This window comes from Callospermophilus lateralis, chromosome 12 (genome assembly GCF_048772815.1).
Source record: "Callospermophilus lateralis isolate mCalLat2 chromosome 12, mCalLat2.hap1, whole genome shotgun sequence".
NCBI classification, from domain to species: Eukaryota; Metazoa; Chordata; class Mammalia; order Rodentia; family Sciuridae; genus Callospermophilus; species Callospermophilus lateralis.
The window spans coordinates 42,369,815-42,387,621 of NC_135316.1; the positions used below are offsets into that span (position 1 = coordinate 42,369,815).

At 34.1% G+C, this 17,807-nt stretch overlaps 1 protein-coding gene across 1 annotated transcript in view; it reads left to right on the top strand.

The window, feature by feature from the left end:
• The window catches only part of Obi1 (ORC ubiquitin ligase 1), a 46,133-nt gene that overhangs the window by 15,236 nt on the left and 13,090 nt on the right, over nucleotides 1-17,807 (top strand). Inside the window, exons 2-5 of the mRNA XM_076872334.1 lie at nucleotides 100-235; nucleotides 2,323-2,414; nucleotides 7,169-7,417; nucleotides 10,883-10,971. Coding sequence (XP_076728449.1) covers nucleotides 100-235; nucleotides 2,323-2,414; nucleotides 7,169-7,417; nucleotides 10,883-10,971 — 566 coding nt within the window. The remainder of the gene's footprint in view (nucleotides 1-99; nucleotides 236-2,322; nucleotides 2,415-7,168; nucleotides 7,418-10,882; nucleotides 10,972-17,807) is intronic.

Consider the following 17,807-nt stretch of genomic DNA (forward strand, 5'->3'; position numbering starts at 1 on the left):
GTACTCTAAAGAAGTAATTTGTTTGCTCTGCACTAAACTATATTGGGAATCTAGTTATGACTGTTGCCTATACTAAAAGTAATGTCTCTTTTTTCAAAGGTACGCCAGCCTGTCATTTGCATCAACAACCATGTGTTTTGTTCTATTTGTATTGATTTGTGGTTGAAGAATAATAGCCAGTGTCCAGCTTGCCGAGTCCCTATTACTCCTGAAAATCCTTGCAAGGAGATTATCGGTAAGGACCTATTTTATACACCGAGGAATAGATTTGAAATGTTTTCCAAGTTATGTATATTTGGGAGAAGATTGAAATAGTTTTCAGTGGTGTTATTTAGCCAACATCATACTAGATTAATTAGTAATTTGTATAATGTATATGTGGAGCAACTGAAGGGCAAAAAGTACTATGAGAGATGCTAGGAGAAATAACTCTTGGAGCTTCATGGGACTTATCAGTAAAGACTGTGCATGTGGACCAAAATATTAACCATTTAAAGCAGCAAAGCAGATGCTAAGGTCCAAAAAATAATATAAGGCCTGAAGAGTTTTGGCAGGAACATTCAGTTAGCAACATTGAAGAAGGCTTCATGAAGTAGTTGGACATTTAAGGATGTGTAAAATTTTAACTATTAAAAATTAAGTGAGGCATAAGAGAGCATTTCATGCAGTGACATGAACAATATAAGCCTGTTTTGGGAAATGATCAGTAATTTAGTTTGGATCTGACTAGTGAAATAAGATTGAAAAGGTAAATTGAGACTAGTGTAGAGGAACTCAAATGACAGCTAAATCAGGGACCCTTTCTATGGGTGGGAAGAAGGGTGAAGAGGGCAAAACACCCCTGAGTTCAGTCCCCATTAAAATAGGAAGGAAGGAGAAGTAGGGAGAAAGAGAAAAAGAGAGAGTGTGAAAGAGAAGAGAAGAGAGAGAAATAATTTAAAGGGCCTTTTGGTGTTTGGTAGTTTTTTTTCCCCATATATGTTATTTCTTTTAAATAATAAAAATTAAAATAATTTTTGTTTGCTTTAGGAAACATTTAAAGTCAATCTATAATTATCCACATCTAGAAAGCATTTTTCAGAAAGCTTAAGTCATTGTAATAGTCCTAAGTTAGGGAAAATTGACTTTAAATAAGATTTTTACAGTGAAAATGGAAAGGAAGATATATATGCTGGACAGCAAGAGAAGAACTGGTAGGACTTTGGCAATAAAGATCCAAAGAAAGAATCAAAGTTGGCTCCAAGATTTCTTTCCTACCTTATAAAACATGGCAGATGACTAATTCTCTGCTGTGTAGCATTTTGTGGGGTTAAATTTTTCCTTCTCTATGTATTTACCTATTGAACTTCACCGAGGAATCAGGTCTTTTCTTACAGAATATAAGTTGTGTTTTTTAAATTTTTTTGTAGTTGTAGACAGACAGAATGCCTTCATTTTTTTCATTTTTATGTAGTGCTAAGGATCCAATCCAGTGCCTCACACATGCTAGGGAAGTGCTCTGCCACTGAACTACAGACCCAGAATATGAGTTTTGATAATTAAAATAATCTGAATGTTTTTAACCCTCAGCTTTTCTACACAGGCCTCCTCCTTCCTTCATTCATTCATATCTCAGTGATAGTCTGTAAATTTTCTCAAGTAAAATAGTTGATCCACCATTGATTTAATAGATGTCTTGAAAAAGAACATCTGTAAAATGCCTTCACTATCATGACACTAAAAAGCAAGGATGGTAACCACAGCAGAAATGAAAAACTCTGAGAATTCATATTGTATATATTTCTAACAAGTCATGCATATAATTAATGCTGTGACTCATAATCCATTGTAAGTACATTATTAGAATCAGTGAAAAATATGCATTAATTTTTTCAGTTGTGTTACCAGTAACCAAGCATGTTTGAATACCTTGGTTATAATTATTTATACATACATATATTTAATCGTTGATTAAAGTATAGTAATTGGTTTTATTATTATTTAACAGTTGACTAGCTTTCAGGTTTTCAGTAGTCCAAATGTGAAAATTAATAACACCTGGTCCTTTTCCCTACTGAGTTTTTTCTAGTATGACATATAGATAAACAAACACAATATGATATTTTACTGAAGGCATTTATTATGGTGTTATTTGATTATTTGTTTTTCCCAGAATTAAGATAGAGAATAGGCCTAGATGGCAGCCCAAAATTGGTGTGAAAGAGAAAATGTAGATATTAAACTGGTGAACTATATAAAATAAGAAAAAGGTTCATTTTCATTTTGCCAAAATCAGAATTTTTTTAAAAAAGGACTTTTTCTTTTTTTTTTTTTTCCTTATAGGAGGAACAAGTGAAAGTGAACCTATGCTAACTCATACAGTGAGGAAGCACCTTCGGAAAACTAGACTTGAATTACTCCATAAAGAATATGAGGTAAACATTAATTGAATTTTAAAATTATGTCAGCAGTGAATTTGAAGTAAAATTGAACTACCTCAGTCCTTAGACTTCTTAGAATAAATATCCAGTGAACCGTTCTTTTGAATTCCAGTTAGAAAAATATACTTTATTTAGCTAGGCAAAGTGGTGCATGCCTGTATCTCAGTGGCTTAGGAGGCTGAGGCAGGAAGATTGCAAATTTAAAACCAGCCTCAGCAACTTAGTGAGGCCCTAAGCAATTTAGCGAGACCCTGTCTCAAAAAAATAAAAAGAGTGAAGGATAGGGCTTAGTGGTTAAGTGTCCTGAGTTCAATCCCTGGTACCGAAAAAATAATAGTAATAATAACTTTATGGCAAATTCTTTTTCTTTTTCCCTTTTCTATTTTAAATAAGGAAGATATAAAAAAATTTTTTTTTAATTTTATGTAAGTACCAAGTAAGGGAAGAAAGGAGAAGAAAAGGATTCCAGGGGAAAGGAAGATATGAAAGCAGAAACATTCCCCCACCATTTTTTAATTTAAAATTTATATCTCTATAAACAAGTTAAAATTAAAACTTCTATTTCCCTTAAGAAGTTGGGAGAAAAAGAAACCATCATTTGAAAATCCTCCTGAATTTACAATTAACATTTATTTTTGCCTATAAATTCACTGATGATTACAAGCTCAACCAATTTTTATCACCATGCTTTATGGCAACTATTAGCACAGAAATTTTAGTGTGAAATGTTATTTTCTGATTCTTGTGTAAAGGTGAATGAGCATTCTGATTTACCACAGTAGTGGAGAATTTCCAAAGAAATTCATTGCTAACGAAGTACACATAGTTTTTTTTTTTTAGAGCAGGAAAAGTTTATTTTGGCTCATGGTTTCACAGGTTCATTTCATGGTTGACTGCCTCCCTTGCTCTGGGCCCAAGTTGAGGCTAAATATGGCAGAAGCACCTAGAAAGGAGAGCTCCTTGGCTCATGGCAGCCACCAAACAGACAACCAGCATGAGGAGGCAGTAGCAAAATAGAAAATCCTCAAAACACATCCCAATGATTCACTTCACTTCCTCCAGCCACACCAGAGTTACCACCCAGTAATACATTCAAATTATGAATCCATCAAACAGGCCTATCAACCAGTTTTGTCACAACACACATAATCTAATCATTTCCTGTCATGCATTAGCATAGGAGCTTTTGGAGGACATCCCATATCCAAACCATAATATTTGAACAAGGAAATGGGCTCTCATTCAATAGTGAATGTGCCTGTGCTTTGATCCTAAACTTCTCAGCTCCAAAACAGTGAAAATAATTTTTTTAATAATCCACCCAGTCTGATATTTTTATATTTTATTCATCATTCCAAATGGACTAAAACAGTATATAGGGGTGTGTGTGTAGGGGGAGGTGGTGGTTGGTGGGAAGGGGCATAGAAGATATAGTGTCGCTTTTCCTGGATTTTTAAAAATATTTATTTATTTGTTCTAATTATACATGACAGCAGAATGCATTTCAATTCATAGTACACAAATGGAGCACAAATTTTCATTTCTCTGGTTGTACATGAAGTATTCTTCAAGTTGTACATGAAGACATTCATGTCTTCATACCCATACTTAGGGTAATGATGCCTACCTCATTCCACCATCTTTCCTACCCCCTTGCCCCCTCCCTTCCCCTTCCTCCCCTTTGCCCTATCCAAAGTTCCTCTCTTTCCCCCAACCCCTATGTGATCAGCATCCACATATCAGAGAAAACATTCGGCCTTTATTTTTTTGTGATTGGCTAATTTCAGTTAGCATTATATTCTTCAAATCCATCCATTTATCTGCAAATGCCATTGTTTATTCTCTTTTAATGATGAGTATTATTCCATTGTGTATATATACCACAGTTTCTTTATCCATTCATCTATATAAGGGCATCTAGGTTGATGCCACAGTTTAGCTATTGTGAATTGTGCTGCTATAAACATTAATGTGGCTGTGTCACTGTAGTATGCTATTTTTAAGTCCTTTGGGTATAGACCAAGGAGTGGAATAGCTGGGTCAAATGGTGGTTCCATTTCAAGTTTTCTGAGGAATCCCCATACTGCTTTTCATATTGGTTACACCAATTTGCAGTCCCACCAGCAATGTAAGAATGTGCCTTTTCCCCCACATCCTTGTCAACACTTATTGTTGCTTGTATTTTTGATAACTGCTATTACCAAACCTTATACTATACTATAGAGCAATAGTAACAAAAATGGCATGGTATTGGCACCAAAATAGACTTACAGATCAATGGTAGAGAATAGAGGACACAGAGACAAATCCACATAAATACAGTTATCTCTTATTAGACAAAGGGGCCAAAAACATATATTGGTAAAAAGATAGCCTCTTTAACAAATGATGCTGGGAAAATTGAAGTTCATATATAATAAAATGAAATTAAGCTCCTATCTTTCCCCCTGCACAAAACTCAACTCAAAGTGGATCAAGGACCTAGTAATTAGACCAGAGACCCTGCACCTAATAGAAGAAAAAGTAGGCCCAAATCTTTGCCATGTCAGATTAGGCCCCGATTTCTTTAACAAGACTACTAAAGCACAAGAAATAAAATAAAGAATCAATAAATGAGGTGGATTCAAACTAAAAAGCTTCTTCTCAGCAAAATAAACAATCAGTGAGGTGAAGAGAGAGGCTACAAAATGGGAGCAAATTTTTACCACATGTACATTAGATAGAGCACTAATCTCTAGGATATATAAATAACTCAAAATACTTAATACCAGACAAACAAATAACACAATCAATAAATGGGCTAAGGAACTGAACAGACACTTCTCAGAAGAAGATATATAATTAATTAACAAAAATATGAAAAAATGTTCAACATTTCTAATAAGTAGAGAAATGCAAATTAAAACTACTTTAAGATTTGATCTCACTTCAGTCAGAAATACACATACTTTTGAGTAGTAGCCATTAAGTCAACTTGTTGTTTATGTTGATTAAAGAGGGGGAGATGTTATTAATCTCTTTTGATACCTATTGAGTGTTTTTTGGTTTGGTTTGGTTTGGTTTGGTTTGGTACTGGGGTTTGGGGATTGAACCTAGGGGTGCTTGACCACGGAGCTGCATCCCCAGTGCTTTGTATTTTTTATTTTGCAACAGTATCTCACTAACTTGCTTGCCTAGGCTGGCCTCAAACTTGAGATCCTCCTGCTTCAGCCTCCTGAGTCACTGGGATTATAGCTGTAAGCTCCTGCTGGGCTTGACATAAAATATCTTTAAGTTAAACTATCTCAGCTGCCTCAATTTTTTTTTTTAAAGTAATGGGGCATAAATAAATGACTAAATAAATATTTATTTAGATATTCATTTTCCATTGCTATCATGATGTAATGAGAGCATGCCTGACTCCATGTTTTTACACATACATGAACATATAAATGCCTATATTTATATTTGTTTATTAATTAACATTAAATTAGGCAAAGAAATTTATTTATTACAATTTAAAATAGTAACTAGTACTATGGTAACTCTTAATTCTTACACACTTTATATTTTTACAAATTTATATTTATCATATGAAAATACTAACTAGAGTAACTTTTGAAAGATCGCTGACTGTCTTAGTCTGTGTTTTGCTGATATTACCTGAGACTGAGTAATTTATAATGAACAGAAATTTCTTTGGTCATGATTCTTAAGGCTGGGAATTCTTGGAGCACAGTATCAGCATCTGGTCAGGACCTTTGTGGTGCATGATCCCATAGTGGAAAACAGAAGGAGCAAGAGAGGACAAGAGGAAGAGTGGGAAGACTACTTGAATTCATCCCTTTTTATCAGAACCTACTCTCTCAATTACTAACCCACTCCTATAATAACAGCATTATTCCATTCATGAAAGTATTGTCTAATGGCCTAATCACCTTTTAGCAACCCACCTTTTAACAATCTACCTTTTAGTAGTGTCACAATATCAATTAAATCTCAGCATGAGTTTGGGAGAGGACATTCAAATTATAGCAGCAGCATATGGGGCTACTTGGAGCTTATTTTCTAACAACAGAATTTTTAACAACCTCATTTTAAGGTGACATGTTTATTATGGATAAATAAATGGCATCACAGAAAAGTTTTCTAATCCAAATATTCAGTGACTGCAGTTAAGATACCAAGCAGTTTCAGAGTCAGAAAACTAATTCTTGGCAATAGTCATAGTAGTAATTGAAGAAAACTAGAAAAGCTGAAAGTTAACTACAGGTATTATTCTGAAATGAAAAATGGAAGGCTATATGATATTATTCCTACTTCAAATGTAGAAGCAAAAATATAAACGTTAAACAAAACCCCTAATGAATCACCTTGATCTATACTTAATTAGCCTCATTAAAGCAAATTAAATATGCCTCGGATTTTTCTTCTGAAATGAAATCTGCTTCCCTATTGAAATTCATGTGTCTTTTCTTATTTTCTGCGTAACATCTTAAATAAAAGTTAATATTTTTATTTTTTAAAACTGGAACTATTATTGAATTAAAGTACAAGTACATAAATGTCAAATTTTATTGAATCATGATACATTTTGAGAATTTAAACCATATGTAACTGTCTTCCTACAAAGCTATTATGATGTATCTTAAGAATCTGTGTATCTACAGATATTTGAATATAAAATCCAAAAGTATATTGGCTTTAGTTTAGCATCTCTTCGTGTTTAATTCCTATTTCTGCCTAACGACTATGTGTTGCTTTTTCAGGATGAAATAGATTGTTTGCAGAAAGAGGTAGAAGAGCTTAAAAGTAAAAATCTCAGCTTGGAATCACAGATCAAGACTATTCTGGATCCTTTAACCTTGATGCAGGGCAGCCAAAATGAAGATAAACATCCAGTTGTAGATAATCCAAGTAAAATTGATCCAGAAACTGTAGCAGAATGGAAGAAAAAACTTAGAACAGCTAATGAAATCTATGAAAAAGTAAAAGATGATGTGGATAAATTAAAAGAGGTAAGTTAGGTGGTTTTCAAAATTCTTTAATATTTTAAGTGCCTTCAAAAGTATAAATAGCAATATTACCTTGACTTATCAATAGATGACTTGAGAAAGACAGAATCGCTGGATGAGCATTTATATGCAATAGGAAGACTTTTTCTCATTAAATATCATTAGCTGCCAAGAAATATCAGGTGGTTCCATTTGTGACTGTAAGTGGAGACTCTGTAATGCTTCTATATGAAACTGCATCTTCTGGAAGAGTAACATCAATTTAAAGGATGTATTTCTATTTTCCCCTCTTTGTGGTTTGCTTAAGCTTATGCCTTATGTGTATGAAAACAAAAGCATACCCAATTTCTTGCCCATAAAAGGAAAGGTTTTGACCATCTCTTTTCTAGCACCATGATTCCCTGATTATCAATAGATAGTTAAAGGATGAATAATAAATTATAAGAGACCTGTGAGGAGCTGCTTAAGAGTACTCCATGAAAAAGAAGATTGTGATTCACTCTTTTTTCAATTATTTTCCCACCCACCCAACAAAGTAGAGAGAACATAAGTGAAAAGGGTAAACTTCTAGGATTTTCCAATCTAGGAAGGGAGAGACTCTCCCTGTCATCAGCACTATCTGTGATAGTCAGGTGTGGTAGTGCTTTCTTGACCAAAGACCAGCCTTTAAGATTTTTCAGGGCTGGGATTGTGGCTCAGTGGTAGAGCACTTGCCTAGCATGTGCGGGGCCCTGGGTTCAATCCTCAGTACCACATAAAAATAAAATAAAGATATTGTATCCAACTACAACTAACAATATATATTTAAAAAAAAGATTTATCTGCCCTGGAGTCTGGTTGTGCTAAATGGAAATTTTGTTATACTCAGGTCTCCAACCACCCATTCAGCTATCTGCATTCACTTAAAATACTAGTGTTGTGTTGAATTACTGAGTACTACCTGTACAGTAATTGATGGAGGCCATATGATATTTTAAAGTATTACCAGCGTATCCTGTTAGCAGAGAATTATCTGCAACTAAGTGTAAGCCATCTTCCACATATAAAATAAATACTGTTTGGGCTGAGAAAAGGTCAAGATAAGAGAAAAAAGGAAACTTAGTGCTACAGATAAAAAAAATAAATAACTAATATAATTGCACTGATTTTTTTTTTTTTTTTGCAAGTTTAGGGGATATATATAGTTTCTTTGTGTGTTGTTGGCCAACCTTAGTTATGTTGGATTGTTAGAAGACAAGAGGAAGCCAGGTGTGGTAGTGCATGCCTGAAATCCCAGCGACTCTGTAGGCTGAGGCAGGAGGATTGCAAGTTCAAAACCAGCCTCAGCAAATTAGCAAGAACCTAAGCAATTTAGTGAGACCCTGTCTCAAAATAAAAAATAAAATGGCCATGGATATGGCTCAGTGTTTAAGTGCTCCTGGGTTCAATTCATGCTGCCATTAAAAAAACAAAAAAAAAAAAAAAAAAAGAAAAGAAAGAAAGAAAAAGAAAAAAAGACAAGAGGAATTATAGCTGAGAAATTATATATTTCAATCTGCAATTTTTCCTTTAACTTCCATACCTTTTCTTGAGCCATCAGTGTGATCTGTAGGATCTCTTTCATAATTTTTAAATTTTGCAACAAATGCTTCTTAGAGCATGAATCTCTGATTGGGAACTACTCTGAGCTCAGAATGGGGTGGGGATTGTTTTTAAAAAATACATAAATCATCTGGGCACAGTGGTTCATGCCTGCTCCAGCAACTCAGGAGACTGAGGCAGGAGGATCTCCAGAGCAAAATGAATAAGAAAATATGGAGTGCAGAGACAAAAATGTAAAATTATAAAGTAATAAAATACTACAGATCAAATATGGAATATAAGAGAGTCAAAATAAAATACTACATAGAATGAGCAAAGTGGACTTTTTCTTGATGTTTCCTGAACTGCATAAGTTTTGAATTATGAGAGCAGTATCATTACCCAACCAGTGTTGATAATGCAGAATAGTTAGCTGCATTATTAGTCTTCATTACTCTCTGATAATTGAAAATCCTAGCCTGTCCATAATGAAAAATATTAAGAGAGTTGCAGAATTGGTGAGAGACCTTGAAACAATGATAGTGATACAGTAGGGGGATTTGGATATGAGGAAAGAAAATCAAATGAGTTTCTAATTTAAGCTGTAGTCATCATCAGAAAGCATTCACTAAGTGCCTCCCCTTATGGTGTTATACTTGAAAGCTTAATTCATTGTCTATATGTATGAGGAAGTAAATGGCTTTTCTTATATCTTCAGAGGGGCAATAATGGTGTTTATCAGTCACTTAAAGAATTAACCTTCCACAGTCCTGGTTGGCGTGTAGTCATGAAGATAAGCAAGTGCTCAGATCTCAAAAGGAACCTGGATGACTTTAAGTAAGGGTATTAGGTTTTATACTCCGCAAATGTCTTTTGCCCTACTTCTTTTGTGAGAATGCACATTCAAATGCACATTTGTATATAGATGGGTAGGTAATACAGAAGTTTTGGAAATTAATCAAAGGCATAGGTAAAATTTTTGAAATATGTTTTTAGGACTTCTTGATTTAATTTTGTTCTTGTGATCCATTAACTGTGAATATAAATGTTCTAGGCAGAGAATTTCCCTTGCCATGTGAATTGAGTTTGGTTGCTAGTCTAGGCAATCTTATTTTTGTTTGGAATACACAAAGGAAGTGGCTTTAAGAAGATTCTAAAATTAAGAGCACTATTTTTCAGGCTGTCCATAGTCAATATTGAACCTCTAGATTTTTCTAGTAATTATTATCTTCTTAGGTAATTTTTATATTTAATAAAAATTAAATATAATTATAATTCAGGAAAAGAAATCATACTTGGGAGGTTTTTTTTTTCTTTTTAATCAAGGTCTAGAATTCATGGAATCAGAAAATATTGACCCATTTTTTAAAAAGGATATCAGAAGTTGTCAGCCAGAGAATTGGTAAAGCCTTTTTGAAGAAAGCAAGCAAATAGTTCAGTCATATTTTATTTATCCCTAGAAAAATGTGTTTAAGTAGCAATGAAGAAATCAGTCTCATAGCTCAAGAATTAACTCTTCAGCATTTGTTTGCAAATACTTGCATGTGTTGTAATGTTACTTTGCTTAGAATGTTCAGTTATGCAAAAAAGAAAAAAAACCCCACATTTTTGCCATTAGTATAGTTCCTTAATGACTTTAATCTAGCTTAAATATAGTTTTGTTTATTTTCCTGGATAATAGATGGGCAGAGTGCTTGGGGAATATGGATTAAAAATGCTTAGTTGTGTTCACCATTTCAGATGTTATTCTCAGTGGTAATTTTCAGTTTCCAAAGACCATGTTCTAGTATTCAGTTTTCTGATATTATTGCTCTAAAAAATACAGATGGCTCATGTCATAAATTTTACAAGAAACTTTTGTTTTAGCTTGTGCATAGTTATTTTCAACTCTTTTTTTTTTTTTTTAAGGCAAATAAAAAATTGAAGTTGGAAAACGGTGGCCTGGTGAGGGAGAATTTGCGACTGAAGGCGGAAGTTGACAACAGATCACCCCAGAAGTATGTATTTTGTTCAGAGAGCAATATTTCAGATTATGTCAGTCTTTCAGACTAGTCTTATATGTTAGTACATGGTTTTCAATCTACTCTCTTTAAGAATGTCTTGCTTCCAAAACTCAAGTTCATGCTTTTGTTAGTAAAATCTAAGTTAAGGTTAATTTTGTTAAGGCTAATTTTGAAGAAAGGATTTTATACTTACCTTTTTTTCTTATCTGATTAATAATAGAACACTTATTTTATTTGAGTTTTCACTTGATTTTACAGATAACTGTTTAATAGTACTAATAAATAATGAGATTAAAGTAATGCCCTTCAGTTGTTTTCTGAAATAATCTTAGTAATAGTAAGTGTTCATATAGTGTATTCTCCTTACCAGGTACAACAGAATATAATGTAGAACTATTATTATTTTGTATTTACAGATGAGAGAATAGAGACATAGAGATATAGAGATTAGTTTAAATCTGTTCAGCTAGTGAGCATTTGAACTCAGGTGGTTTATCCCCAGAGTCTATACTCTCGATCATTACACAAAAATGCTTATGTGAAATAGAACATATGGCATTTTTCTTGAAATTTTGGACTGATTTGAAGCTAATAAATGTGAATTTATTTTTCCTTTATGATGGAATAGTTTTTATCCCATTTTAGAAGATATAAGATTGCACATATTGACCTGTTTAACAGTCTGTTAAAATTATTGGAGTTAGAGGAGTTAAGAGTTGAAGATTGAGTAGAAAGATAGCAGATCGTATTAGTATTTGTGGTTCTTTTCTAGGGCAAAAAAATGGCAAATTAGAAAACAATAAGGCCTGAAAGGTCTGGCAGCTTCTCTGATGCAGCGTCTCATAACTGTGCCCTTTCTTCTCATCCAACCACTGAACTTCAAATATTTTGTTGTTCTTGTTTTATTCGTTCTTTTTAATCATACATGACAATAGAACGTATTTTGACATATCATACATACATGGAGTATAACTTCCCATTCTTGTGGTTGGGTTATACATGATGTGAAGTTACACTGGTTGTGTTTTCATATATGAAAATTCTACTGTCTTTCCTATTCCCATCCCTCCTCCCATCCCCCCATTTCCCCTGCCCAATCTAGGGAATCTTAATACCTCTCACTTCCCTCACCCCCTGCCTATTGTGAGACTGAACTTCATTTCTTCTGAAAAGGACAAGACAGGAATAAGGAAAGAATGGGCATTTACCCTACAAGAAATAACTCTTTGCTTTTTATTTACATAGGAGGAAAAGTTACCCTCAGTAAAGTCTAATGTGGTAACAGAAAATAGTTGAAGTAAATCATAATTACGCAAAGCAGAGATCACTAACCAGTAGAGAAAGAAGCGTGGTTTTACTTTTAAATAATTCCTTTCCCTGTGCTTGCCAATCCCATTTTTCTTTTCACTTCAGATAATGTCCTACTTTGACAAATTAGTGAAATAAGTGTAGGAAGTGTTGCTATGTAGTGGTTTGAATCTCTGCTCCTATCATTTATTGGCAGCTCGCCTTGCCAGTCATAGTAATGCTTGTCCATTAGCCATTTCCCACAGCATGCTGAATGGAACAGAAGCTATTTGTTTGTAGCTTTTATTTCTTGAAAATTTGCCCACCAGATTTCAGATGTAATGCCAGCCACAAGGATGTGTTTTTAAATATCCATGTCTTCAACCAGATAAATAACCGAAGAATCTCACCTGAGGCAACCTTGCCTCCATTCTCAAATAAGCAGCCTCACATCTGAATCCACTATAACTTTCAGATTTGCCATCTTTAACTTCCTTCATGGGAAGGAACAGTTTCCCTCGAAAAATGATTTAAGCTGACCCCTATTCCAGATCAATTTGAAATGCATTGAGGTATTAAATGCATTACATTTGATTTATAGCCTTGTTTACTTTGCATCACCAAACCCTAGTGGGATTCGGAGAGAAACTGACCACAGCTGAAAATATCCAGATATGGTTCACCTTAGGAGAGCTCCTAGTTTTACAGAAAAGAATATGAAATTTCAAGAATTTGAGAGTAAATGCAAACAAAAATCACTCTTCCATTTCATTCCCTCAGGTTAGAAAATGCTTTAACTCCTTATTTTTTCTCTTGTCTGCTTGGTTATATATAAAGGAATACTTTTTATACACATGGTCTTAGTCTCTAATGTATCCTACAAGTTGAACAGATGTATTCCACAAATCATTACAGAAGAGAGAGCTTTAAGACTTAGATACTGTAGAGAGGGAAAAAATTAGGAAGTTATGTTAGTCAGCTTAGGCTTCCATTAATAAAAAATACCCTACACAGGGATAAAAAATACTCTACAGTAGGGATAGAAGAATGAAAACACTCTAATCTCTTATCTTCCTATAAGGACACTGATCTTAACTGTTCCCAAGTACAGTCATTTTGGGGTTTAGGACTTCAATGTATGAATTTTGGAAGTATTCACTTCAGTCCACAGTCCATAGCAGAATGTATTTTTTTTTTCAAGACACTCAAACAACTATGATGCTATTTCCCAAACAGGTAGACTTAAATCTAGTATAAATTAAGGGGGACTTCAACATGTATATTGGTCTTAAGTAGATGGTATTGTTTTTAATATCTTAAAAAACTGTATTATAATCCTTTAAAATGAAGGTCTGGATTGTCATTTAACTCCTCTGCTACTGTCTTTTCTGTATTATTCCTTCCATTATATGAAATCTTAAAATGTGTCTGGGCATTTTTCCTTCCTCAACTTTAAATTAAAAACCCTATTAGGAAAGTGTAATAGATAGCCTAATGAGCATATGCCTCTAGGTTTCAATAACATCCATCTGTTCTTTCTTAGAAATTGATTGTCTGACCAGATACAGTGGCACATACCTGTAATCTTGGGAGACTGAGGCAGGAGGATTAGAAGTTCAAAGCCAGTCTCAGCAACTTAGCAAGACCATGTCTCAAAATAAAAAATGAAAAGTGCTGAAGATGTAGACTCTTAGAAAATAGGGTCTGATGTTTAAAACTCAAGGGATGGTGATATATCTTTTAGTTTACAAAGCTAATAATATGAAGAAAACTCACCAGCCAACCCAGAAATACTGTTTTCCTTATTGTTTTTTACTTAACAGTGTACAAGGGGCTTTAAACTATATAAAATAAATACTCCTCCTGACATCTAAAGTAGGTTAGGTTCTCTTGCTATAATTTCTCTTATTGTTATATACTTTCCCTTCTTAGCATATATCACAACTGATAGTAATTAACATTTGTTTTTATTACTTTCTTGAACTGTTTGAAACAGGACTATAGTTATTGTATTCATTGTTGTATCTACTGCATTTTATACAGTTGTGGCTCATGAGCTGGACCTAGTACATATTAGCTAAGTGAAAGAAAAATATAGCTCCTAAGACAATGAAGAAACATACAGATCAATCCAGAATGTGGTACATCCAATAGAAAAAATAAGTAAATTTCTTTATTAAATCAGTAGGGACTTGGGGCCAACCTCATTGATTTAGTAAGGCCCTAAGCAACTTAGCAAAACACTGTCTCAAAATAAAAATTCAAAAGGGGCTGGAGATATATCTCATGGTTAAGTGCTCCTGGATTCAATCCTTAGTACCTCCCCCCAAAAAGTGTGAAGAGACATCTTAACCCATCTTATTAGGATACTGATTAATAACAAACTGATTGTCAAACATTTTTGAGGCAATTTCATAAATTTGACTATGGAACAGATATTGAATGGTATCAAGGAATTAAGTGTTAATTTGGTTTAGTTAACATGACTACTTAAGAAAATATACTTTGATCTTAGTCCATTTAGGCTGCTGTAACAAAATACTCACACACTATGTGGCTTATAACAATAGAAATTTATTTCTTACACTTTCAGCGTCCTGGAAGTCTAAGATCAAAGTGCTGGCAGAATTGAGGTATTATAAGGACCAGCAACCTGGTTCATAGATGGCTATATTTTGGCTTTGTTTTCACATACCTGGAGCCTCTTTCAAGGGCACTAATCCCATTCTTCAGGAATTCATTCTTATGACCTGAAGGCCCCCAATGGCTCTTCCCCGCAAAAGCCGTAACTCCACATACCATCATCTTAGGGATATAATATAACATAGGATTTGGAGGAGGGATACAAACATTCGGTCTGTGGCACCATATTTTGTTTTAGAAATGCCTACTGAAAAAAAAATGTACAATAGAATACTTTTAGCAAAAGAAAAAAAGATGTATGTATAAGGGTAATGAGGCAAAAATCTTGATCATGGTTGAATGTTGGAGATGAGTATATGGTCGTTAATTATACTGTTCTCTCTATTTCTGTGAAGGTTTAAAAATTTTTATAATTAAAAATTAAAACCACCAAAATATGGTCCAGGAAACTTGTAGTGTAATGAAAGCAAGAGATAAAAAATACATGCAATAAGCCAGGCATGGTGGCACAAGCCTATAATCCCAGTGGCTTGGGAGGCTGAGGCAGGAGGATTGAGAGTTCAAAGCCAGCCTTAGCAAAAGTGAGGCACTATGTAACTCAGAAGTCTCTAAATGAAATACAAAATAGGCTTAGTGGTAGAGTGCCCCTGAGTTCAATCCCTGCCCTCAAAAAAAAAAAAAAAAAAAAAAGCCATGAAACAAATACTAAGCCAAATAGAAGACAGTGATATGACTTTAGAAAATGGCAAATGGGATGCCTTTTTCATCAAAAAGGCAGGACTTAAGACTAGCTTTGAAGCATGGAGATTTCAGTGAGGAGGAAGCAATCTGAAAGAGAGGAAACAACTTCTGCCTGAAAGGAGTATTAAGTGGTCTTTATAGCTCTTCAGTAGTAGACATGCATCATGTTACTGCTCAGGAAACAGAGGCTTTCTCCTCAAATTTATCAGAGAAGAAATGCTGTAATTTTCATCTCTCTCCATTGTGACCGTCATCGCCCCACTTAACATGGCAGCTAGCAGGACTCACTACATCCACCATCATCTTCTCTAAACATTGTAGGGAATGTCAAAAGAGTATCACACCTTCTCATGGTAGGAAATGTCAATAATGAAAAGAAACTGAAGGGACAACAGTTTGGTATTGAATTTCTCATATTCCTATATTACCTAGACTTCAGTTACTGCCCCCAGACTGAATCAGGAAACATGGATATATCTGTCCTTGATGGGGTTAGGCATTTGTTAGTGATTTTTTTTTTTAGGTCAAAGAGGTATAAGGAATTTACTTAGAAAGCATTTGAAAATGTTGTACCTTATTTCCCAGGTTTCCCTATTAGTTATGCCATTTTTATTCATTCGTTTATTTATTTATATTTTCACTAGCCACTCCAGGCAGGGATTGGCCCATGTCACCAGGTGTGAGTCTTTAGCAGAGGAGCTGTTTTTGCCCTCAGCTGCTAAGTCACCTTAATAGTATGGTATGTAAAGTTTCATGTACAAAACTCTACAGGTCATTTTTATCAAAATTAGTTTAATTGAATTAAAGGCTTCTCTTTCTATTAATATATATTTAAGAATGCTATGTATTCTGTTATTTTGTCTTTAGTGAGATCTTTGGATTTGATAATGTCTTCATGCTTCCAGCTCATTTTACTACATAGCAGTCCCAAGGCTTGTCATTTTAAACCAGTCTTAATCAGTGGGCTAACTTCTTTTAAGGAATAATAAAGGTTCTAGATATTCTTGAGACAGTAGTACTATTTCTTTTTAAGATTAGACTTCATAGATTATGACATGAGCTTTCTTCCCTTTCTGCTGTATTTGTTTCTTGAACTATCTCAGCTACTCTCATGGCCGTAGTGCTCACCTACCTGTATATCTGTATATCAGAACTGTAAAATAAAACTAAATCATTGGCTGTACCTTCTCTTCTGAACTACAGATACATATTTCTATTTTGTACTGTCACCAGATATCCTGTGCCTTAAATTCATCACAAAGCATAGTGGTAAATAGCTTAGCTCTAGAAATAGACTGCCTGGATTCGAATTTTGCTGCTTCCACTCTGTCTTAGCTCTACCCAATTCATTTTTTCACCATATTTTAGGAAAATTTAAATCAAGTTATTTAAACTTCTTGCATAAAATTGCTCATTTTCCTAAAATGAAATCTAGACTGTTGACAAGCTAATCTATATCTGCCTTTTCTTTTTCATCTCATTCTCACCCACCTGGCTTATCTCTGTCCAGCTCTACTGGCCTTCTTCTGTGTCTAAAACATACTGGACTAAACAGAGGAAGAACACTTTGTTTTAGCATGTTCTGCTTCTAGATCTTTAGTTACCAGGTTGAGAGAAACCTTTCCTAATCATTCACTTGAAAACAGTCTATCCTTCAGGATTTCTACTTACTTACTTTGTCTTATTATTATGCCAAAATAATAAAATCATGGTGTGGTTAATAAGTAGATTGTGTTGATTTTGAACACTGACTCTGGAGCCAGACACCCTAGGATTGAACATTGCTCTGTCTACCTACTGTCTCTGTCATTTGGGGGAAAAGTATTTCAACTTTTCTTATCTAAGTTCTGTGAAAGGGGGCCATTTGACTTTAGATATACTACTTATCCTCTTAGAGCCATAATTTTCTTTATGTTAAATGTGGACAATATATTCTTGAGAGGAAATACTATATAAGAAAATCCTATGTCTTATCACAATCTATAAAATAAAGGAGATGGAGGTAGGAGGGGGTAATTGTGTGTGTATGTGTGTGTGTGTGTCTGTCTGTCTGTCTCTAAATAATTGTGTCCATTATTTCCCCCAAAAAAAGTTATTTATTTTTTTGCTTATTGATTATTTATTATCTTGCTTATTATTTATTTCTTGCTTATTTTTCC